The sequence below is a fragment of the Pan paniscus genome, chromosome 4 (genome assembly GCF_029289425.2).
Source record: "Pan paniscus chromosome 4, NHGRI_mPanPan1-v2.0_pri, whole genome shotgun sequence".
Lineage (NCBI taxonomy): Eukaryota > Metazoa > Chordata > Mammalia > Primates > Hominidae > Pan > Pan paniscus.
In genome coordinates, this window is record NC_073253.2 from 152,859,144 (window position 1) to 152,884,351 (window position 25,208).

Below are 25,208 nucleotides of genomic sequence, written 5' to 3' on the forward strand. Positions count from 1 at the left end.
GGATTCAGAATTTGGTGGGTCCAGAGGATCCTGCCAAAGGGTTAGCCAGCTGGAATCAGATGGGTAACTTGTCAGGGAGCAGGGGGAGGTAGGTAGCTGCTGAAGTTGCTGCTAAGAGTGATCCCAAAGTTCTGACATATCTGTCTCATCCATCCATCCATTCATCCATTCACTCACCAATCCATCCATTCATCCACTCATCCATCCATCCATCCACTCATCCATCCAACCACTCATCCATCCGTCCATCCATCCATCCATCCATCCACTCACCTATCTATGTGGCCCTTGAACACACAATCAGAACATAAAGGTGGAAGAACGGGTTTTCTTCTTTGCTGTGACACCTCTGGCTTTTCCTGATCAGTGATGGGGACCTGCAGACTGGGAGTGCTTCAGCTCTGGTTCACTCTGATCTTGGGCAAGTTACCTCTCCACTCTGAGAGGTTGGGGAGGTGGAAGAGACCATATAGCTGTCTTGTGCAGATCGCCCCTCCTATTTCATCGATGGGTGACTGAGCCTGGGAGTAGGAAGGTGACTTGCCAAGGTAAGGTAAGGAATTAGTGGTAGATTTGGTACTGGATCCCAGGATCCTGCTGCTCATTTGTAAAGTGAGAATGGGAATCCCGGCTTTCCTCACTTCCCAGGATTGTAGAGAGGACCCCATGAGATAAATGGTGGGAAAGCATTTTGACAGGTGAGGTCACAAGGCCAAAAGGTGCCAAATGTGCACCTGGGGCCCTGGCTGCTAGACTAGGGCAGATCCCACAGAGACCAAAAGGGGTCAGCAGAGGTTTGTGCTTAAAAGCTCAGCTAGGATCTGCTGCAAGGCACAATGCCTGGGTGCTGGGATTGGGGAGGAAGGCAAAGTCATTTAATTAATTTATTTTTATTAATTAATTAATTAATTTTTTGAGACAGAGTCTTTACTCTGTAGTCCAGGCTAGAGTGCAGTGGCACTATCTCGGCTCACTGCAACCTCTGCCTCTTGGATTCAAGTGATTCTCCTGCCTCTGCCTCCTGAGTAGCTGGGATTGTAGGCAGGCACCACCACACTCGGCTAATTTTTGTAGAGATGGGGTTTCACCATTTTGGCCAGGCTGGTATTAAACTCCTGACCTCTAGTGATCTGCTCTCCCCGATCTCCCAAAGAGTTGGGATTACAGGTGTGAGCCACCGCGCCCATCAATTTTATTTATTTATTTATTTATTTATTTATTTATTTATTTATCTGAGACAAAGTATTTCTCTGTCGCCCAGGCTGGAAGTGCAGTGGCACAATCTTGGCTCACTGCAACCTCCGCCTCCCGGGTTCGACTGATTCTCGTGCCTCAGCCTCCCTAGTGGCTGGCATTACAGGTGGGCGCTACCACGCCCGACTAATTTTTTTATTTTTAGTATAAACGAGGTTTCATTATGCTGACCAGGTTGGTCTTGAAAACTCCTGACCTCAAACGATCCGCCCGCCTTAGCCTCACAAAGTGCAGGGATTACAGGCATGAGCCATGGCACCCAGCCTGGCCATTTTTCTGTAGAATTCCAGGAACAGGCTGAGTGGGGATGGGGGTGGTTCTGAGGCTACTAAAGAGAATAGCCAAAGATTGTATAGGTAAATCCTACCTGCCAACGCCCTAGACTCAAATGCATCAGGCTCACCCCAGGAAGGGCAGCTAGGGCTGCCTTGTTCTAGAGACTATATGAAGGGCAAGGAAAAAGCCTCCTGAACCCAGGTGGAAGCCTAAATGCTAAGGGATGTTCTGGATCCTCATCATCTGATAATCCAGAGAGAAGTGAACTGATGGCCCCTCAAACCAGTGAGTAATGGGAATAAAGGAATGTGCTGTTCATCACAGCAACTAAAAGTCTGCAGGAGAGACAATGCTCTTGAGGGTAAGGGTAGTGATAGGAGGAGGGTCAGTCATTTTCATGCTAGTTAAGAAATATTTATCAGGCACTATATTAGGTGTTAGAGATACTGAAATGTACAAGACAGTCATGGCCCCTTTTTTCAGAGCTCAAAGTCTAGTGGGGGAAACAGACATTAAATAGGCAATTACAGGCAGACAGAGCTTAAAAAGAGGATAACAGTGGCTACCTTAAAAGGATGTTGTGAAATTTAATGAGATAATCCAGGTAAAGAGTTTTATCAGGGCTTGGCACAGAGTAAGCCCTCTAAAAATGATAACTATTTTTCTTGCTTTGGATAGGGAAGTTAAAATGAAGGGCTCTGTGGAAGTGAAGTGTGAAGAGAGATCTATTCCAGGTCGGAGGCTAGGGAGTCCCAAGACCGCCTGAAGAAATCACAAGAAATCTGAAGAACTTTTAGCTTGAGGGAGAGGGAGGGGAGAAAAAAATAGCTACTCGTTAGCAGTTCAGTTTCACCACTTAACAGCCTATGAAGTCTTTGGCTTCCCTCATCTGGTTCGATCTTCAAACCTAACCAGACCGGCATCTAGAGTTAATATTTCCATTTTACACAAGAGGGAAGTGAGACCCAGTGGGAAAAATGACTTGTTCAGAGTCATAAAGCAAAGTCAGGAAGCAAGTCTTTCTGGTCCATTATGTGTGGGAAAAGTAAACAAACACCGCGGGGCGTTACCGAAATATTAGGTTATAAACGTGGAACAAAGTCTAAGAGTTAACGAGAGCGAGGCACCACTTATAGGGGTGGGCCAGGTAGGTTTCCCGGGGGAGCTGGCATTGGAATAGGCTTCTTCGCCTGCTCGGTGTCAAGACCCCGCAGGAGAGTGGCGGATTCACTCAGGAAGCAGCCGCTCCGCGAAGCCTTAGCCAAGGGTCTTCCGGAAAGACACCAGTCTTGATCCTGGAGCCTCAATCCCCGCTGGCCCAGCACTTTGGTTTCCATAGCAATTGTCTCGTCGCAGAAAGGAATCGCCTGTGCTGGGTCTTCAGACCTCAGCTCCACGCCCCTGAGCAGCCCCACCCTGGCTCAACCCGTTACCCGCCCCGCCAGCAAGCCGGGGTCACTGCAGTCCCCGCGTCGAAGCGGAAAAGGTCTGCTCAGCTCACCGCACCCCACTTCTTCCAGACCCGTCCGTCTTCACAGCAACGCGCCGGGTCTCACCACGGCGGATGCCGAGGGACAATATTACCGCGTCCGTGGCCTCCGGACTCTGCGCGCACGTCCAACAGCCCCCGTCCCCTTCCCCGCAGCCAATATGTGTCTCCCAGGCAACGCGCCGCGCTCGGTTCAGGGCTCCGCCCAGGGACTCACTCCGCGTCAGCGCGCGCCCACCTAGGTGGGCTGGCAACCAGCCTCCAGTTTCCAACTCTTTCTCCAACAGGGAAGCCGCAATGACACAGCCGACTAGGCCCTCGGTCACCTGTGACCAGGGATCCTCCACGATCGGCGGGACCGCCGCCCAGGCGACCACCAGTTCCAGCGCCACCTCGGGTTCGAACTACCAGCGCGATAGACTCGGCCGCCGCCCAGAAATCGGCGTAGGGGGTCAGCCGCAGATCTGCTTTCCGCGGCCGAGGTCCGCGCAGCAGCCGGTGCTGTTCAGGTGTGGCCCGCATGCCCAGAGCGTTCGTCAGACCCTCGGACCCGCGAGGGAACCCTAACTCTTTGGGACTCGCGCTCCCCTTAGCCGGACCCCGGCCCTTTTTCACACCCCAGGATAGTCGATTTCTCGTAGCCCCGGGCACCAGCACCTTCCCAGTCTAGCTCTTCGGATTCCCCGGAGCCCGAACTCCCTCGCCCCGGAATCCCGAGAGAACCTGGAATCCCCATCTCCACTGACATTTTCTCAGAATCGGCCCCGGCCCGTCAGTCCCCCAGGCATGACAACGTGTGGCCGCAGCGCCCTAGGGGGGTGAGCCCTGACTCTTAGAGCCTGGCGAGGCCCAGGTCCTCCCAAGTTCGAATCCCTCTCATACGCCCCTTCTCAGCCTCTCTGTTCCCCGGTGGTCCTGGAAAAAACCCCAGTTCCCTCTGCCTGGCCCGGATCCTCACAACCCCCAATTACCCGCGCTCCTTTCCATTCCACAAACCCCCCTCACTGCATCCTTCAGGCCCCTGTCCATGGAGAACTTGAGGTGGAAAGCAATTTGGTTCAAAATGACCTTTATTACTTGAAAGGGAATATTTCCAGTCGTTGCCACCCTCTTCCCCTTCTAGTATTGGTAAATTTGGTGCACCCACTGAGTGGGTGAAGAGTTTTATGTGTCCTTAAATGTTTTAGGGATTTTTTTTTTAAACAACAACAACAAAAAACCAGGATTTGGGGGACTTTTGTGTTTGAGCATCTTGATCTCTAAACCAGCCTTTTCCATCACCTCATACCTAGGCTGTGCATAGGTCAGAAAAATGTAAATGGGAGACTGGGAAACTGGATTGTTCATATTAGTTTGTAAATCTAAAAACATACACGACACTCCGGGTTCCAAATTGGCTGAAAATGAATTGCGATTCTCCTGCCTCAGCCTCCTGAGTAGCTGGGATTACAGGCGTGCACCACCATGCTCGGCTAATTTTTGTATTATTAGTGGAGACGGGGTTTCACCATGTTGGCCAGTCTGGTCTGGAACTCCTGACCTCAGGTGATCTGCCTGCCTCTGCCTCCCAAAGTGCTGGGATTACAGGTGTGAGCCACTGCACCCGGCATCAGTTAGAAAAAAATTCTAGTCCTTCAAAATGTTTCACCCTTCCACAGTTGTCTTTTTTGTCCTAATTATAAAAGTAGCATACACTTATGGATAAATAAGGCCAGGTGCAGTGGCTCATGCCTGTAATCCCACCACTTTGGGAGGCTGAGGAGGGTGGATCGCCTGAGCTCAGGAGTTCGAGACCAGCCAGGTCAACATGGCGAAACCCTGTCTCTACCAAAAATGCAAAAAATTAGCCGGGCATGGTGGCTGGCCTGTGGTCCCAGTTACTCGGGAGCCTGAGGTGGGAGGATTGCTTGAGCCTGGGAGGCAGAGGTTGCATTGAGCGGAGATTGCGCCACTGCACTCCAACATGGGCGACAGAGTGAGATCCCATCTCAAAGAAATAAAAATAAAATAAAATAAAATAAGAAAAATAAGACAGACTAGCAGCATGATTGGCTAGGGACAATCACCGTTAACATTTTGGTGCATTTTGTTCAGGCTTCATTCATATATAATATATATATGACAACATACTTAAACTTAAAAAACAATACATCACAAAAAGTTCAGTTTCTAGTAACCTGCTTTCTTCTCCCATCTAATGCACCACCCGTGTCTATGTTTCATACACAATTACATGTATTTTATTTTATGACATACCAAAATTTATTCAATATTGTACATTTTGTTTCCACATTTTAGAAAGAAAATATGAACAATTTTTTTTTTTTTGAGACGGAGTCTCACTCTGTTGCCCAGGCTGGAGTACAGTGGTACAGTAGTTCACTGCAACCTCCGCCTCCTGGGTTCATGTGATTCTCCTGCCCCAGCCTCCCGAGTAGCTGGGATTACAGGCGCTCACCACCACGCCCAGCTAATTTTTGTATTTTTAGCAGAGATGGGGTTTCACCATCTTTGCCAGGCTGTTCTGGAACTCCTGACTTCCAAGTGATTCGCCTGCTTCAGCCTCCCAAAGTGCTGGGACTACAGGCGTGAGTCAACTTGCCCGGTCCTGAACAATTATTTTTAAATGGACAAAACCATTTAAAGGTATATGTTCATAAGACTACTTCGTGGTGTAACCAAATTATCAAAAAGTGAAAACTCAGTGCCTGGAAGTGTATCCACTTTTCACCATTTTCTCATTTTGACCAAATTGTTGTATTTTCACCTGGAGTACTTGGCTCCATTCTACCCCACCCCAACCCATCTTTCACCTCTCACCTTTCAGAGTCTCCTAAAACCCCTAGCCACCCCATACCTCCTTCACTTTTCTAAACTCCCCAAACTTTCTTCCAGAATTTCCCTGTTAACCAGCCTAACACCTGTCCAAGCTTTTCATTTGCATTTCTCCCTGCTCTGATTTATACTACCCCAACCCCCCACCTCCCAGATCCCCTTGAGGCATATGCTCTAGAGCAAGTGCCCCCCAGCTAAACACCTCCCAGATTCATCCTTCTGAATCCTACCCTACAACTTTACTCCTCTCCTCTAAGACTCCTCTCACCATTTCATCCTTAAGAAGGATAATCAAGATGACTGCTTTTGGCTGGGTGGGCGTGGTGGCACTTGCCTGTAATCCCAGCACTTTGGGAGGCTGAGGTAGGTGTATCTCTTGAGGTCAGGAGTTTGAACCCAGCCTGTCCAACATGGTGAAACCCCGTCTCTACTAAAAGTACAAAAATTAGCCAGGCATGGTGGCGAGTGCCTGTAGTCCCAGCTACTCAGGAGGCCGAGGCAGGAGAATTGCTTGAACTGGAGGTGGAGTTTGCAGTAAGCCAAGATTGCACCACCACACTCCAGCCTGGGAGGCAGAGTGAAACTCCGTCTCAAAAAAACAAAAAACACAAAAAGGGTGACTGCTTCTGAGGATGGTTCTGAGTTCCTGATAACCCTTCTCTTGTGGACTGCACTGGGCCATTTTACATCCTCAGAATGGCTTTTCTTCTGGGTATCCATGAAATACCCCTTCAGCATACCTTTTCCACAACAAGAAACTGTGGTTACTCCCCTGTTCTTCTGAAAATTATGGCAGAGCTGCACTTGTCCCAAGAAACCCGGAGAAGCCTCAGCCACTCCCTCAGGACCCCATCAAATGTGCTCTGGCCCAGGCCCCAATCGTCTGTAACCTGTGCCACCTTTCCCTCCCTGCTCCAGCTTAATGAATTCCAGTGAAGCAGCGATGAAAAAAACTTTACCCAAGAGCCATTTATCTCGGGTGATTATTCATGATAACCGCATCGCACAACGAATCTATGAGATGGAGGTAAAGTAGCCACAAGCTTTTGCATTAGAGGGTGTTAGTGGCTTGACCCATATTCATTTCATTCTCCCTATATGCTGGGATATCATAGAGGTGATAGGGAGTCATCAAGGTGCTCTAAGGCAGGCCCCATTTTACAGAGGAGGCAATTGATACTCGGGGTTACTGACTTGCGCAAGGTGTCGCACCTGTTCCTGGGCTAAGGGAGCCAGAGAGAAAGACTCCATGTCTCTTGGGTCTTTTTTTCTGAAAGCACATTATCTCTCTATTTAGGGAATCCATGAATGGATTCTTATTTTCTCCCATACAAAGTCTTGGGTCCTAGGCCACACGCAGTGGCTCATACCTCTAATCCCAGCACTTTGGGAGGCTGAGGCAGGAGGATCACTTGAGGTCAGGAATTCGAGACCAGCCTGGCCAATATGGTGAAATCCTGTCTCTACTAAAAATACAAAAATTAGCCAGGTGTGGTGGCAGCCAGGTGTGTGGCAACAGAGCAAGACTCCATCTCAAAAAACAAACAAACAAACAAACAAACAGAAAACCAAAGTCTGGGTCCTAGAGTTTGAAGGGGCCTCAACACCATCTTGTCAATTTTTTCCTTTGGGGATTATCCCCATTTTCCAGATGAGAACTGAGGCTCTTCTCCCACTTTTTGCTATGGACAGGTAGAGTTTCACCTGCTTACTCGAAATCCTGAGTGCTGTCACCCCACTGTTCCCATAGACCCGGATTGATGGATTCATTAAACCTGTCCTTAGGGCCTGCTTGGGACAGGTACTGTGTTGGGCGCTAGGAAGAGACAAGTGAACAAGATGGACTCCAGGAACACACTCATTCTTTCAAGCAGAGCAGGGTGCCCAGGGTTGAGCTGCTGCCACCTTCTTTTCTTTTTTGAGACAGAGTTTCATTCCTGTTGTCCAGGCTGGAGTGCAGTGGCACTATCTCAACTCACTGCAACCTCTACCTCCCCGGTTAAGCAATTCTCCTGCCTCACCCTCCCAAGTAGCTGGAATTACAGGCATGCACCACTACGCCCGTCTAATTTTTGTTTTATTAGTAGAGACGGGGTTTCACCATGTTGGCCAGGCTGGTCTCAAACTCCTGACCTCAGGTGATCCACCCACCTCAGACTCCCAAAGTGCGGGGATTACAGGAGTGAGCCACCACGCCCAGCTGCTGCCCGCTTCTTGACTCTTTTGAGCTTCCCTCCATGTTCCAGGGTCAAGTCTGGATGGGCCCACAAGATTCTAACATTAAAAACAATTGGAGATCCTTAAGAGATGGTGCCAGATCCTCTTGAAGGTCACAAACACCAAAAGAAGAGTAGGGACCTGGGCATTTCTCTTTCTGCTACACTTCCATGAGTGTGGTGTAGTGGAAATAGATGGGCAAGCCAGCTTTGTGTGACCCTGTGTGAATTACACTTCCTCCAGACTCTGCTTTCTCATTTGTAAAATAGGATCTATTAAGATCCTCTCAGTTGCAGGTAACGTAAACTGAACTTGAACTAGTTCGAGCAAGATAGAGAAGTTGGGTTTACATAATCAAGGATGGATAGGGCAGAGTCGCCAATGTTTTTGGGGAAAGTAGCCAGGGGCTGTACTACCACCAGGTATGTCTTCCGTTCTCTCTCATCATCTTTGTATCCCCTTTTTTTTATTTCCTTTTTTTTTCTTTTTTCTTTCTTTTTTTTTTTTGAGACAGGGTCTCACTCTTTTGCTCAGGCTGGAGGGCAGTGGCATGATCACAGCTTGCTGTAGCCTCAACCTCCTGAGTTCAAACAATCCTCCCACCTCAGCCTCCCAGGTTGCTAGGATTACAGGCACGTGCCATCATGCCCAGCTAATGTTTTGCACTTTTAATAGAAACGGGGTTTCACCGTATTGCCCAGGCTGGCCTCAAACTCCTGGGCTCAAGTGATCTGCCCATCTCTGCTTCCCAAAGTGCTGGCATTATAGGCATGCTCCACCATGCCCAGCCCTTTGTGGCTTTCTGTATTTAGTAGGTAGAGGCCACGGACACTGCTGAATATCCCGCAGTGTATGGGACAGCCCTCCACCACACACTGCCTAGCTCAAAATGTCAGTAGTGTCAAGGTTGAGAAACCCTGATTGGTAAGAGTCATACTCAAGGTAAAATCACTAGTTGAGAGAGGCCAAAAAGCCTACTGTCATGGGGTGGACTAGAAAATGGTGGTAAGCCAGGGTGGTGGCTCACGCACTTTGGAAGGCCGAGGCAGGCAGATCACCTGAGGTTGGGAGTTCGAGACCAGCCTGACCAACATGGAGAAACCCCTCTCTACTAAAAATAGAAAACTAGCCAGGTGTGGTGGCACATGCCTGTAATCCCAGCTACTTGGGAGGCTGAGGCAGGAGAATTGCTTGAACCTGGGAGGCCGAGGTTGCGATGAGCCAATATCGTATAATTGCACTCCAGTCTGGGCAACAAGAGTGAAACTCCCTCTCAAAAAAAAAAAAGAAAAGAAAATGGTGGTAATAAGGTTGGGCACAGTGGCTCACACCTGTAAGCCCAGCACTTTGGGAGGCTGAGGCAGGTGCCTCACTTGAGGTCGGGAGTTTGAGACCAGCCTGGCCAACATGGTGAAACCCTGTCTCTACTAAAAATACAAAAATTAACCTGGTGTGGTGGCTCAAGCCTGTAATCTCAGATACTTGGAAGGCTGAGGCACAAGAATCGCTTGAACCCAAGATGTGGAGGTTGCAGTTAACTAAGATTGTGCCACTGCACTCTCTCTAGCCTGGGCAATAGAGTGAGACCCTGTCTCAAAAAAAAAAAAAAAAAAGAAAAAAAGAAAATGGTGGTAATAGCAGCCACTTGGTAATGGGGCTGGATCAGAATAATCTCAGGTGCATGACAAAAGTGGAGATTGCTGGCCCCCATCCAAACCCTATTAAGCAAGAATCCTTGGGGCCTACGTTTCTATCAAGCAACTGAAACGCTTCTGATGCTCAGCCAGGTTTGGAGAACACGGACTTGAACTATGACATTTAGTGCCCACCCTCCCTCTTTAATTCCTCATGTCAAGTAATCATGTCAATATTGACTGGCCTTTATGAAGAAGTCCTTTGCTTAACCTTGTGCTAGGTCTTCAGATAATGTTAGTGCTTATCAGAATCCCCTGGAGGGCTTGTTAAAAAACGTACATTCCCAGGATCACCACCCACCACATTGTTTCTACATGCCCCAAACCTCCCCATCCTTCAAAACCTAGCCTCAGTTTATATGCTAACTTCTCTGGGTAGCTTTTCTTTTCTTTTCTGAGACAGAGTCTCGCTCTGTCACCCAGGCTGGAGTGCAGTGGCACAATCTCGGCTCAATGCAACCTCTGCCTCCTGGGTTCAAGCGATTCTTGTGCCTTAGCCTCCTGAGTAGCTGGGATTACAGGCGCATGCCACCACACCCAGCTAGGTTTTTTTTGTATTTTGAGTAGAGATGGGGTTTCCCCATGTTGGCCAGGCTGATCTCAAACTCCTGGCCTCAAGTGAGCCACCTGCCTTGGCCCCCTAAAGTGCTGGGATTACAGATGTGAGCCACAGCGCCCAGCCAAGTGAAATTTGTCGTGATATCTCCCTTCCTTGAACTCTGTGCTTCTTTTGGAAGTGGATCACTTTCTCTCTTAGAAATATTTGGGCATGTGGGCCAGGCACGGTGGTTCACGCCTGTAATCTCAGCACTTTGGGAGGCCGAAGCAGGCGGATCACGAGGTCAGGAGATCGAGACCATCCTGGCTAACATGGTGAAACCCCATCTCTACTAAAAATACAAAAAATTAGCTGGGTGTGGTGGCGGGCCCATGTAGTCCCAGCTACTCGGGAGGCTGAGGCAGGAGAATGGCGTGAACCCGGGAGGCGGAGCTTGCAGTGAGCTGAGATCGCGCCACTGCACTCCAGCCTGGGTGACAGTGCGAGACTCCATCTCAAAAAAAAAAAAAAAGAAAAGAAATATTTGGGCATGTGTCTTACCTCCTGACTACATTGGAGTTACTGTGAAGACCTGTGGCAGTTTTTCTTAGTATCCTCTCCTGTAGCTAGCTCATTGGAGTAAATGAATAAGACATAGGATGTTGGCTTCCCACACCTTACCGCCTTTTGGGGGACAGGACAGAAGTTATACAATAGAAGAAATAAGTAGAATTCAGTGTAAGACAGAGTCTCACTCTGTTGTCCAGGCTATAGTGCTGTGGTGCAGTCTCGGCTTACTGCAGCCTCCACCTCCTGGGTTCAAGCAACTCTTCTGCCTCAGCCTCCCGAGTAGCTGGGATTACAGGTGCCTACCACCATGCTTGGCTAATCTTTGTATTTTCAGTGGAGACAGGGTTTCATCTTGTTGGCCAGGCTGCTCTCAAACTCCTGACTTCAAGTGATCCACCCTCCTTGGCCTCCCAGAATGTTGGGATTACAGGCGTGAGCCACTGCGCCAGTCCTTGGAGTTATCTAGCTTAATGCATGCTTTTTACAAATAGAGAAATAGGCTCTCTGTGAGTCAAAGTATATGGAATGTACATAGGGTCCAGCTGACACTTTTCTCACTCCCCCATCAGTAGCACAGATGCCTGCCCTGCTGTGAAGTAATCCTAATCTCACCTCTTTAGGATCTTGATCCTAACCTCATGTCTCTTTTTTGTAAGGTGAGCGCTTTAGAGAAGACCAAGAAAAAGATCAGCCACTACTATGAACACCTGAAAAAAAAGTTCATGACAGAGCAGCTCAGAAAGCTGGGGCGATGGAGAGAGGAATCCGTGAACAGCGACCGGTACTTAACCTTCGGGATACCACCACCAGTTTAAACTCCAGTCTCCCAAGAAAGGCCAACCACCCTAGTTCTGGCAAAGGGATCTGCCCCAGGGTCACGATGACACCAGTGTGACCCGAGGAGAACTAGTAACTACAACCTACACAGCTGTAGAACAATAAACAGAAACCAGCAGACAGCGGAGCATAACAAATCCTCAGCAATCCTCATACTCCTTGCCAATGCATCCCCTCTATTCTGGTGAAGGAGGTCCTGATAGTCTCATAGATGCTCAACTCAAAAAGGTGGGATCAAGCTAGCTTCCATGCTTAAGGCAAAGATTGACCTCTCGGTGCCCACATGTCTGAGGTGACATGCCAGGCCAAGTGTGCTGGGACAGTGGTACCTTAGATGGAAGGCCTCAGTAATGCCACTGCCTGGCATTCCAGTGGTAAGGAGGTCAGGGGGAGGCATCAGAAGGACCTGGCTTAAGTGCTATTTCTACCACCAGTCAGCCTTGTGACCTTGTCACCTCCTTGGACCTCCATTTCCTTATCTGAAAGAATGTGGTAGTAGTAAGGGAACCTACCTCCAAGGTCTAGCATGAGGATGTAAAGTGCTGAGCCCAGGGCTCATCATTTCCAGTGGTTCTCACTATGATGGCTCCAGCAGCCTTCCAGTGGTCCCCACTCCCTGTTCTGCCTGCTCTCCAGACTACACCTGGATAGTCCCCACACTGTAGCTTTATCTGCGAAGATCCTTCATCTGGAATGCCCCTTTAGCTCTCTCTTCATCCTTCAAGGCTATCTGTATGTCATTTCCTACATGGCATTTTTTTCTTTTTCTTTTTTTTTGAGATGGAGTCTCACTCTATCACCTAGGCTGGAGTGCAGTGGTGCAATCTCGGCTCACTGCAACCTCCGCCTTCCAGGTTCGAGTGATTTTCATGCCTCAGCTTCCTGAGTAGCTAGGATTAAAGGCATGCGCCTCCACACCTGGCTAACTTTTGTATTTTTAGTAGAGAAGGGTTTTCGCCATGTTGGCCAGGCTGATCTCGAACTCCTGACCTCAGGTGATCCTCCCTTCTTGACCTTCCAAAGTGCTGGTATTACAGGCATGAGCCACCGTGCATGGCCACCAAAGTCATTTAATTCCTGGAGACCCCTAGCAGGAACACTTTCCAGCCCAGCGCTTTGTTAAGTCAGAAGTGTTACTCTGCCTATTAAAATTCTGGTCCAACTGCTGACTTTGAAAGTCTGCAGACCTATGAGGGCCGAGGGGACAGAGCCAGGGGCAGGCCTTGGACTGGGACCTCCTGCCTCCCTCAGTAACCTCTCTCTGGGTTTCAGCTCTCCCACTTGCTCTTCAGGAATGGTGGGGCTGGTGGGTGATTTCTGCACTTCCTTCCATTTCTCAGATCCTGAGATGTGGCACAGAGCTTTGCACACATAATGCTTCACGAATGTCTGCTGCGTGGAAGGAAACAAATCCTGCTCTGAGCAAAGCAAGAAAGTCCAGGCTTATCAAAATGATCACTCAGGGAGAGTTTAACTTGACTAATCACTTTACAAAGTGATTCCCAGTGGTATTCCTTATCCAGTCTGCTCATCCAGGAGCATTTTCAAAGCTTCTGTCACCAAGCCACTGTCATTCAAGTTGGGTCTTCCAGCTAATGGAAGTACCCCTATACAGGAGCTTTGTGCGATAGTCTTAAGTTTGGCCAGGCGCAGTGGTTCATGCCTGTAATCCAAGCACTTTGGGAGGTCCAGGTGGGAGGATCACTTGAGGCCAGGAGTTTGGGACCAACCTGGGCAACGTAGTGAGACCCTGTCTCTACAAAAAATAAAAAATAAAATGAAAAATCAGCCTGGTGTGGTGGCGCATGCCTGTACTCCCAGCTACTCGGGAAGCTGAAGTGGGAGGATTACTTGAGCCCAGAAGGTCAAAGCTGCAGTGAGCCAAGATCACACCACTGCACTTCAACCTGGGTTAGAGAGCGGAAACCCTATCTCAAAAAACAAACAAACAAAAACTCCCTATAGTTAAAAAACATTCACCTTCCACATCATCCAACACATGTTTATTTATTAATAGCTCCTTATACATACCAGGCACTCTTGTAGGTGCTGGAAATCATTAGTGAACAAAACAGACTCAAATCCTCTGCTTTCATGAAGGCGCGATCCTCAGCTCACTGCAACCTCCGCCTCCTGGGTTCAAGCGATTCTCCTGCCTCAGCCTCCCAATAGCTGGGATTACAGGTACCCATCATCATGCCCAGCTTTTTTTTTTTTTTTTTGTATTTGTGTAGAGACAGGGTTTCACCATGTTGGCCAGGCTGGTCTTGAACTCCTGACCTCAGGTGACCTGCCCGCCTCAGCCTCCCAAAGTACTGGGATTACAGGTGTGAACAACTGCACCCAGCCAAAGCTTATATTTGAATAGTCTCGGGGTGGTGGAGAGGGGAGTAGGAAGAACAGGAATCAGCTGAAACAGGAATCAGCTGCTGGAGTCTGGTGCCTCTGGCTGAAGGCAGGATGCCTCCTTTGGGCTTTATGGGGAGAATCTGGTTTGCACAGTATTTTCTCTGTGCAATCCTTTGGCATCTGGAAATGCTGTTCCCAAGCCTGGAAGGCTGTGTGTGTCCCTCCCTGCTTCAGTGAGGTTTCTTTTATCTGATGTGCACGATCTTTGCAGTCAAATGGCTCTGATTTGGAATCTCGGCTCTGCCTTGCAGAAGAATGTCATTTTGCCCCTTGGAGCTTCACCTTCCTCATCTGGAAACTGGGAATAATTGTAGTACCTATCTTATAGGCTTGTTCTGAGAACCCAGTTAGCTTGACAAGAACCTAGCCCAAGGCCTAGCATCTTGTAGGTGAATCAGAAGGGGGTTCTGTTGGGAATTGTAATTGTTGCGTTGTACCTGGAGTTGACACATACACTTCAAGAGGCAGCCTGGTGCTGGGGAGTGAGCCTTGGAATAAGAATCTAGAGGTGGGAGTTCAGCTTGTATGACTCCTCAGTCTCCTCTGAGACCCTGAGCAACATACATTCCCTTTCTGAGCATTGATCTGCTCTCTTCCCTCATGTTCAGTTAATCCCCTAGGAGGAGGAAATTGGGTTGAGATAGATCCATATCCTCCAGGGGGCCTTGGAGCATCCCAAGCCAGCATGTGCCTGTTGGGAACCTGGTCAGGAGCAATGGTTGGTCACTGGGGTTCCAACCAAGCCCTCCACAGTTACTTCTGGGGGGCTGAGTGCACTCGTTCCACAAGAATGAAATGGTCACCAGGAAGAATTCTTCCTTAACTTTGTCATATTAGAGGGCTGGGAGGGCCTGATTCCCTGGAACCTGCCTTTTCAACCTGATTTCCCATACTTCTTCCCATGAGCCAGATCCCATGAATTCTCTCACTTCTCCAAACAGGCCCCTTGATTTTCCACCTTGGAACTCACTTTCTTCCTCCCTTCCTCCCTCCCTCCCTTCCTTCCTTTCTTCCTTTTGTTCTTCCTTTCTTCCATTTTTCTTCCCTCCTTTCTTTCCCCCCACCCCTCCCTCCCCCTCTCCCCTCCTCACTTCCCCCCACCCTTCCCTCCCCTCCCCTCCCCTCCTCTTCCTCTCATTGCCCAGGCTGGAGTACAGTGGCATGATCATAGCTCACCACAGTCTTGAAGTCTTGGCCTCAAGTGATCCTCCCACCTCAGCCTCTTAACTAGGACTATAGGCATGTGCCACCATGCCCCACTAATTTTTTTTACTTCTTGTAGAGACAGGGGTCTCACTGTGTTGCCCAGGCTGGTCTTGAACTCCTGGCCTCAAGTGATCCTCCTGCCTGGGCCTCCCAAAGTGCTGGGAATACAGGTGTGAGCCACTATGCCTGGCCCACCTCAGAACTTTTGATTCTACTGTTCACCCTGAAAGGAATATAGATTTCCCCTCATTTCTACCTGAGGAAATTCAGCTCAGACCTTTCAGGGCCTGCCCTGACATGAGCTCTGCCTTCCAAGACTAGACTCTGTCCATCTCCCATCAGACTAGGAGTTTCCACCAGGCAGGGGTTGGACACGTCAGGAAAACAGAGGCTTGGATGGATAACCCTTTCTTTGCAAATTGCATTATGCAGAACCAGCCATATTCTCTGGAGCTCTCAGGTAATTTCCATGGTGGTCCCCCCAACCCCTCATTGCTTTAGAGATTCTGCATACTTCACTAAGGAATCATTGACTCCTCTGAAAGATTTTCAGATAAAACTTGTCACTATCACTCTAAGCAGAGGTCACTAATTAATAGTCCTGGGACCAATAGCAGGGCATTGGTTTGATCAAACACTATGCTTCTCATGGTATTGAATTAAAGTACTTTGGGTGTGGTATGGAAGCTGCAGTTAGCTGCAGCTCCCACCACTGCCATCTCCCTAAACCCAAGTGCACTTAATCTCCCTGGCCCCTGAAGGTATGTGAGTTTGTGATCACTCCAAAGTGTTAGAACAGCAGTTCCTTTAAAATAACTAACAAGTTTTTAAAACTTTAAAATCGTAATACAAGCACTATATATAAAATTCCATTTAAAGGGTATTCAATAAAGGAAATTTCCCCTCCTCCTCTCCAGGGCCACAGCAATAACCATTTCTGTGTGTCCTTCCAGAAATGTTCTAAGAGTACAGGCCCTTAAGATGCCTTTTATGGGCTTCATAAATTACGTGCAAAACTTTATTTTTATGTATTTATTTATTTGAGATAGAGTTTCGCTCTTGTCACTCAAAAAAAAAAAAATTAGCCAAGTTTGGTGGCACATGCTTGTAGTCCCGGCTACCTGGGAGGCTAAGGTGGCAGCCGTGACTGCACCACTGCGCTCCAGTCTAGGTAACAGAGTGAGGTCCTATCTTTAAAAAAAAAAAAAAAAAAAAAAAAAAAAAAAAAAACAGAAACAGAAAAAAAGAAGCCACCAGCCTGGCATTGCCCAGCTCAGTCAATAAAACATCCTTTTTTTTTTTTTTCCTTCAGGAAAAGTCATTACAAATGTTTGGCCAAGGGCAGGTCTAGCATGTCTCCCAGAAATGGGCCTGCCTTAGTATCCCTTATATACCCAGGAACTAGCTAGAAAAAGCTTGAAGGAAATCTGGTCTCAGTATAAACATGATGATGGATTTCACAGTGCAACAGTTGGGAGCCCGTAGTCAATTTTGCTCTCCGTAATTAGAGGTCTGTGGGGTGCATTCCTATGCACAGATGGCATTGTGATTCCCATTTTACAGAGTAGGCAGAATTTCAGAAAAATTCCAGGGTCTGCCTAAAGTCAAAGCCAAGTGGTGGAGCCGGGCGTGATGGCTCATGCCTGTAATCCCAGCACTTTGGGAGGCCGAGGCGAGTGGATCACTTGAGGTCGGGAGTTCAAGACCAGCCTGACCAACATGGAGAAACCCCATCTCTATTTAAAAATGTAAAATTAGCCAGGAATGGTGGCGCATGCCTCTAATCCCAGCTACTCGGGAGGCTGAGGCAGGAGAATCACTTGAACCTGGGAGGCAGAGGTTGCAGTGAGCTGCGATCGCGACATTGCACTCCAGCCTGGGCAACAAGAGTGAAACTCCGTCTAAAAAAAAAAAAAAAAAGGCCAAGTGGTGGATGAGTCAGGATGAGAATCCATACCTCTCAATATTCATCCCAAGCTCCTTCCTAGGTGATACTGGGCCACAATTCAGAGGTGGAGGGTAATGGATTCCTAGGACTTCTTCTTTTCCTATTTTTATTTATTTATTGAGGCACCACTGCACTGTGTCCTTGGCAACAGAGTGAGACCCTGTTGCCAAGGATGCAGTGCAGTGGTGCCATCATAGCTTACTGCAGCTTCAACCTCCTTGGGCTCAAGTGATCTTCCCACCTCAGTCTCCCAAGTAGCTGGGACTACAGGTGTGCACCACCACTCCGGGCTATTTTTTTTTTTAACTTTTTGTAGAGAAGGAGTCTCCCTATGTTGCCCAGGTAAAGGGGGCTAGCCCCTCCACACCTGTAGGTATTTCTCATGAGGTGGAACGAGAGACTGAGAAAAGAAATAAGACACAGAGACAAAGTACAGAGAAAGAACAGTGGCCTGGGGTCCGGCGCTCAGCATACGGAGGACCCACACCAGCACTGGTCTCTGAGTTTCCTCAGTATTTATTGATTACTATTTTCACTATCTTGGCAAGGGGAATGCGGCAGGAGAACAGGGTGATAGTGGGGAGAAGGTCAGCAGGAAAACATATGAGCAAAGGAATCTGTGTCACAAATAAGTTCAAGGGAAGGTACTATGCCTGGATGTGCACCTAGGCCAGATTTATGCTTCTCTCCACCCAAACATCTCAGTGTAGCAAAGAGCAACAGAGCAGAATTGCCGCCAGCATATCTCGCCTCCAGCCACAGGGGGGTTTTCTCCTATCTGAGAATAGAACGAATGTACGATCGGGTTTTACACTGAGACATTCCGTTCCCAGGGACATGCAGGAGACACAGGCCTTCCTCTTATACTAATCCTCCTCAGCACAGACTCTACGGGTGTCGGGCTGGGGGACGGTCAGGTCTTTCCCTTCCCATGAGGCCATATCTCAGGCTGTCTTAGCGGGGGAAAATCTTGGACAATACCCAGGCTTTCTGGGGCAGAGGTCCCTGCAGCTTTCCGCAGTGCATTGTGCCCCTGGTTAATTGAGAATAGAGAATGGTGATGACTTTTACCAAGCAACCTGCCTGTAAACATATTGTTAACAAGGCACATCCTGCACAGTCCTAGATCCCTTAAACCTTGATCCCATACAGCATATGTTTCTATGAGCACAGGGTTGGGGCTAAAGTTACAGATTAACAGCATCTCAAGGCAAAACAATGTTCTTAGTACAGATCAAAATGGAGTTTCTTACGTCTTCCCTTTCTACATAGACACAGTAACAGTCTGATCTCTCTTTCTTTTCCCTACACCCAGGCTGGTCTCAAATTCCTAGGCTCAGGTGATCCTCCCACCTCAGCCACCCAAAGTGCTGGGATTACAGAAATGAGCCACTGCGCTTGGCCTCTAAGGGCATTTGGATTTAACATTCCAGGATAGGAAAGCAGGGCTGCATGCTTCAAGGTCAAGAGTTACCTGCCCCTGGGATTTGTAACGAGATCACCATTTCAACGGAGGTCATTCTGAGAAATGCTCAGGCCCAACAACATGTCCCTGTTTATCTGACAGGGTATTATAAACTTCACAGAAACTTCTCAAACCAAATTTAATTGACTTTGGAAAGAAAGTGATTCCTCACTTTTGGAGTGGAAAAGTTAAAGGTTCATAAAATCAAACAGAGGCCTAGAATCCCTGTTCCAAGCCAGGCTATTAGGCTATGGGGCCATTTCATTCTCCCCTACTATAGGACTGCATTCAAACCTCAACATGACCTTCTTCCTGGGTTGTCTGAGTAAAAGGCTGCTCTACTCTGAGTCCAAAAGAACAGAGTGAACTGTTTAGGAAAAGGATGTGGACCCTCTCAAAAGCCCTAAACCTTAACTTTTCCCACTTAGGATATGAAATCCTGGTCACACCATGTCCAATTCTGAATATTTAAAAAGAGATTTAGGCTGGGCGCGGTGGCTCAAGCCTGTAATCCCAGCACTTTGAGAGGCTGAGGTGGGCGGATCACGAGGTCAGATCGAGACCATCCTGGCTAACATGGTGAAACCCTGTCTCTACTAAAAATACAAAAAATGAGCTGGGCATGGTGGCAGGCGCCTGTAGTCCCAGCTACTCAGGAGGCTGAGGCAGGAGAATGGCGTGAACCCAGGAGGCAGAGCTTGCACTGAGCAGAGATTGTGCCACTGCACTCCAGCCTGGGGGACAGAGCCAGACTCCGTCTCAAAAAAAAAAAAAAAAAAAAAAAAAGATTTAAAAAGGAGCAAGGAGCAATGGCTGGGCCCAGCGGCTCAGGCCTGTAATCCCAGCACATTCAGAGGCCGAGGCAGAAGGATCACTTGAGCCCAGGAGTTCGAGACGAGTCTGGCCAACATGCAAAACCCCATCTCTATTTTGTATAAAAATCTAAAAAAAAAAAAGTAATTAAAACTTTGAAAAGAAGGAATGAAAATTATGTTTTCTCAACTATGAAAAAAATGCTTAGGAGGAAGGAAATATATCACAGTACTAAGATGTTGACTAGGTTAGGAGGATGGGGATATTGTGGTTGGACTATATTTGTTTTCCCTTTTCTACAAAATCAGCATGTAAAATAAATTTCTGACCAGGCGTGGTAGGTCACGCCTATAATCCCAGCACTTTGGAAGGCCAAGGCAGGCAGAGCACTTGAGCCCACGAATTTGAGACCGGTCTGGGCAACATGGTGAGACCCTGTCTCTACAAAAAATGTAAAAAGATATAAAAAATAATAATTAGCTGAGCATGGTGGGCAGTGCCTTTAAGTTCCAGCTACTCAGGAGGCTGAGGTGGGAGGATCACTTGAGCCTGAGAGGTTGAGGCTGCGGTGGGCGGTGATCACACTACGGGATTCTAGCCAGGACAAGAGAGTGAGACCATCTCTAAATAAATAAATAAATAACTTTCAGCCAGGCACGGTGACTCATGCCTGTAATACTAGCACTTTGGGAGGCAGAGGCAGGCAGATCACCTGATGTCAGGACTTCAAGACCAGCCTGGCTAACATGGTGAAACCCTGTCTCTACTAAAAATACAAAATTAGCCAGCCATGGTGGCATGTGCCTGTAATCCCAGCCACACGGGAGGCTGAGGCGGGAGAATCGCTTGAACCCAGGAGGCAGAGGTTGCAGTAAGCCAAGAGTGTGTCATTGCACTCCAGCCTGGGCAAAAAGAGAGAAACTCCATCTCAAAAAATAAATGAATAAATAAATAAGTAAATAAATAAATAAATTTCTTGGGGTTCTAGTTCTAAGTAAGATAGAGTAAGCATAGTCTGTCTCTCCCACTGGCTGAAACTAAAAGCCCTGGACAGGATGCATGAAGCAGCCATCTGAGGACTCTGAAATATTAACAGGGCTGGTGTGGTTGCTCATGCCTGTAATCCCAGCACTTCGGGAGGCTGAAGCAGGAGGATCACTTGAGGCCAGAGGTTTGAGACCAGCCTGGGGAACAAAGTGAGACTCTGTCTCTAGAAAAAAATAATGTTTTTTGGCCAGGTGCAGTGGCTCACACCTGAAATCCCAGCACTTTGGGAGGCCGAGGCAGGCAGATCAGGAGGTCAGGAGAATGAGACCATCCTGGCCAACACAATGAAACTCCGTCTCTACTAAAAATAAAAAATTAGCTGGGCTTGGAGGCACGTGCCTGTAATCCCAGCTACTCGGGAGGCTGAAGCAGGAGAATCGCTTGAATCAGGGAGTTGGAGGTTGCAGTGAGCCAAGCGCCGCTCTAGCCTGGCGACGGAGTGAGACTCTGTCTCAAGAAAAAAAAAAGAAAAAATAATTTTTTTTGGTAGCAGCAGTATCAGTAGCGACCAGAAAAGCACCTAAAACTCTGAAAGAGCAGAATCCTTTTATCTGACCAAAGGATCTGCGTTCTGAAAAGTGGAAGAGGAAAATCTCGATTGCCTTTTTTCTCTCTTCATCCTGTCACTTGGCCCAAGAGTACACCTCGCCATGAAGCCACATAACAGAGCAGGGAGACTAAAGGCCCCAATTTCTAGCCAGAGGATCAGGAAAATGTCTATCAAGAATACTACTATTTTTGTGCACAAAAATTAGTCCTATCTAAATAGTAGGCCTTAAAATTGATTTTTTAAAAAATACTTGAGAATTTTGAAGGCGTTCGTGTATTTTACTGCTATATGTACAAGTCGATCAGAAGTGATACCTGTGCAGACTACCCTGAAAAGAATCAGTTCCATTACTTTACTTTTGTAGTTTAGACTTGGGAACTGCTGATATACCCTATGGGGCAACACAGGCACAGTTTTGAAAACCAGACTCCCCTGCTGTCTAATACCTGCATCTGAGGGCAGCACAGTGAGGGGACATCTTTGGTTTCAATTTTTACAGAAGGCTCCAGTAGGGACTGCATTTTAATAGGCACTGGTGTCAGGGGGACCTTGGTCAATCTTATCAGCTCTGAAGGCGGAGCTTCCTGAAACTGGATCCGGGCCCCAGGGGAAGCAGTGTGGAGAGTCCAGAGGGATCCTGAGGTCTTGCTGGTGCGGCCCAAAGGCACCGGACGTTGGGGCCAAGATGACCTCCGCGCTGCCACGAACCGGGCCATTGGACACGGGCTCGGCGCCGAGCCTGCAGTCCTCGAGGAGTCTCTTGGGTTCCTCCGTTTTGATCACACCTTCTCGGATGGCCACCGAGCTTTTGCCTTCCCCGCCCTGCATCGCGTCCCTCATGACCTCTTCCGCTTCCAGCTTGCCCTTCTCGTTCCCTCGGAAGTAGTCGAGGGCCGGCCCGAGGCCTTCCAACTTGACCGCCCTGGAGGCGCTACGACCGGTCTCCACGGCCCCCCGAGGCCTCACCGATGCGTCCAGGCAAGGCCCTAGCTCCTGCTTCTTGGCCTTGACGTGCAGCGCCCGGGGCTGCACCGGGTGTAACTCGGGCCTACAGGGGGCGCCCTCGGAATAGACCGGCGGTGGCAGGAGCCGCAGGTCGGGCCTGAACTGCCGCTGGGAGAGGAAGCGGCGCCCTTGCCAGGAGCGTGGGGCTGTGGTAGCAGCAACACCTGCTCCAGCTTCACCTCCAGCAGCTGCTACGCCGCACACAGCACCAAAGCCTCCCTACACGAGGAGGCCACGGTCGCAATGGCGGCCGCGCACAGCGTGGGCGGCGACGGAGGGGTCTCCACGGCCGCTGCCCAAAAGGAGGTGCCCTCGACCGGCAGCAGGGACGGAGCGGGACTCAAAGGGTGCGGCTGAGGCGGCGGCTTCGGCCTAGCTCTCTCCATGGGGGAGGGGGACGCCCCGGCCCGGATAGTGAGCTCAGCCGTTTGTTGGCGACCTTCCCCCTCCCGCTTTCGGTTAAGACCCTTGCAAGGCCTTTGCTACCCAGAACCCTACGTGGTTCAAAACGCAGTTCTACGTCTCGGCGTCACCCAATCACAAGCGACCGATACCCCCATCCGGGCCAATCACAGGCGGGTTTTGTGGCTCTTCCCAGCCCATGCTCTCGCCTCTCGCCTCGTGCTGAGTCCTCAAATCACCCGTGATGGCGGGAGCCTCAGGACGGGTTGCCGGTTTTCGCTCTGACTTTCCCTCTCTTGTTGAGTTCTCTCCCGGCCGTTGTCTTTAATCATCCTTTCCCCGCCGGGAGCTGTGACAATGGCGTTGTCCAAGAAACGTTGTGCTTCCAGTCCGCTGACCTCCAGGGAATAAAGTCTTGAGTCTCAAGACGCGCACGGCCTTGTGCACGGGCTTTGTGCGGCCTGAGTAATCTGTCGGCCCTGAGTATCACCAGGGCTTTTGAATCTTTGCCAAGGGAGCATGGGGAAGGTTTTGCAACTTATCAATAACCCATTAGCTGATCTTGCTGGGAAGAGTCTTCGACTTTGTACGGTTCTTGTGCTAGTTAAGCTTTCAATTAATCGCCAGGCCCTGTGGCCCTACTTCCAAAATATTATACATCCCAAATTCATCCACTCCTTTGGGTCTCCACTGCCATTACCCTGTTCCAGGCTCCCACCATCATTCACCTGGATACTGCCGAGGCCCTGTAAATAATCTCCCTGTTTGTCAGCCTTGCCCCACCACACTCCAGCTATCTTTTGAAAATACAAATCTAAGGTTGTCACACTTTTCCTAAAGCTTTCTTTCCATGGCTGCCCACTGATCTGTGAGAAAAGTCTAAAATCCTTGGCAAAGCCTTAAAATCCCCAAATGGCTTGGGATCTAACCTACTACTACTACCTACTACTACTACTGCTAGGTTGGTGCAAACATAATTGTGGTTTTTGCCATTAAACAGTTACCACTCTAGCCCTGAGTCTTTGGGTTTCAGCCACATTGGCCCCACATCATTCTCTTTCTACTGAAGGGTCTTTAAACATGCTCAGCGTGCTACTCTTTCCTTTGTCTCCTTAATTCCTCCTACACATTTTTCAATGCAGCTCAACTGGGACTTCTTCAGAGAAGCTTTTTTTTTTTTTTTTTTTTTTTTTGAGACGGAGTCTCGCTCTGTCGCCCAGGCTGGAGTGCAGTGGCGCGATCTCGGCTCACTGCAAGCTCCGCCTCCCGGGTTCACGCCATTCTCCTGCCTCAGCCTCCCGAGTAGCTGGGACTACAGGCGCCCGCCACCACGCCCGGCTAATTTTTTGTATTTTTAGTAGAGGCGGGGTTTCACTGTGTTAGCCAGGATGGTCTCGATCTCCTGACCTCATGATCCGCCCGCCTCTGCCTCCCAAAGTGCTGGGATTACAGGCGTGAGCCACCGCGCCCGGCCATTCAGAGAAGCTTTTACTGACTCTGAAAATCAGATCAAATCTTGGTCTACTTATACCTCTGTCACTTCGTTTGCTTAACACAATTTGTAATTAGAATTTTTAATGTGTTGATTCCACTGCCTCTCCCACTTGACTATAAAGTCCTTGAAGGCAGAACTGTTTGTGTTTTGCCCATCACTGAATCCGCAATGCAGACCACTGAGCCTGGCATGTAGTACTCAATAAATACTTGTTGAATAAATAAATGAATAGCGACTGTGATAGGGTAATAATAAAACAGTAATAATCACTACCCGTGTTAAGGGCTTGCTGGACACTCTTCCAAATCTTTTCCATATTTATGCTTCTCCTTTTACTAGGGTTGTGTTTGTTTCCATTAAACATCACCAAGAAAAACAAAAAGAAATCCTGTATTAACATTTGCTGAATTTCTAAATGACATTCTGGCCAAAAGCTATAGTTTATCTTGATGTAGATGATTTTTGCAGTCAAGACAAGTTATCACTCAAAGAAGACCAACTCCAATTCATTGTCTAATCCTGTGGTATCAAATGTGGTCAACAGGAGTTCTTATACCTGGCAGACAGACAAGGGCAATGATTTTTAAACTTTTTTTTAATCTCAAAAACTCTTTATATCCATAAAAACTACTGAAGATCCCCAAAGAGCTTTTGTTCATTTGGATTTTGTCTATCAATATTTACTATGTTATAAATAAAAACTGAAATTTTAAAAATAGCTATCAACTAATTTAAAACAATAATAAAACCATTATGTGGTAACACATTTTTATGGGGGGATAAAAACGGTATTTTTCCCCTACATTACACTCACAAGAGAACAAAGTGAAAAGAGCAAATATTGCATTAGGATTATTATGAAAATAGTTTTAACCTAGCCGACTCTCTAAGAGTGTCCATCCCCATACCCTGCTTTGAGAACCACGGTACTAAGGTTTAAATGGGAGAGTCAACTGTGTGCATGAGCAAAAGCTAATAAAAGAGGCAGACAAATAAATCAAGCTGTCAGAGGTGTGTGAACAAGAGCAACTCCATCTCGAGTAGGTGCTGGGTAAAATGAAGCTGAAATCTACTGGGCTGCACTCTCAGATGGTTAAGGTATTCTAAGTCACAGGATGAGAGGGGGCTGGCACAAAATACAGGTCATAAAGACCTTGC

General features: G+C 48.3%; 2 protein-coding genes and 1 pseudogene across 2 annotated transcripts in view; 1 reads left to right on the forward strand and 2 right to left on the reverse strand.

Annotated features, from left to right (window-relative positions):
* SOX30 (SRY-box transcription factor 30) overlaps positions 1 to 3,181 on the reverse strand; it is a 47,639-nt gene extending 44,458 nt beyond the window's left edge. Inside the window, exon 1 of the mRNA XM_024928976.3 lies at positions 3,037 to 3,181. The gene's annotated coding sequence lies outside the window, so the exon portion shown is untranslated. The remainder of the gene's footprint in view (positions 1 to 3,036) is intronic.
* On the forward strand, positions 630 to 14,426 carry C4H5orf52 (chromosome 4 C5orf52 homolog). Its single transcript, XM_003818993.5, has 3 exons — positions 630 to 3,528; positions 6,773 to 6,881; positions 11,530 to 14,426. The coding sequence occupies exons 1-3, from the start codon at positions 3,095 to 3,097 to the stop codon at positions 11,686 to 11,688; spliced, it is 702 nt and encodes a 233-aa protein (XP_003819041.2). The 5' UTR covers positions 630 to 3,094; the 3' UTR covers positions 11,689 to 14,426.
* Positions 14,427 to 21,373: 6,947 nt separating this feature from the next.
* LOC100985565 (transcription factor SOX-30-like) lies at positions 21,374 to 22,859 on the reverse strand (annotated as a pseudogene).
* Positions 22,860 to 25,208: the final 2,349 nt, after the last annotated feature.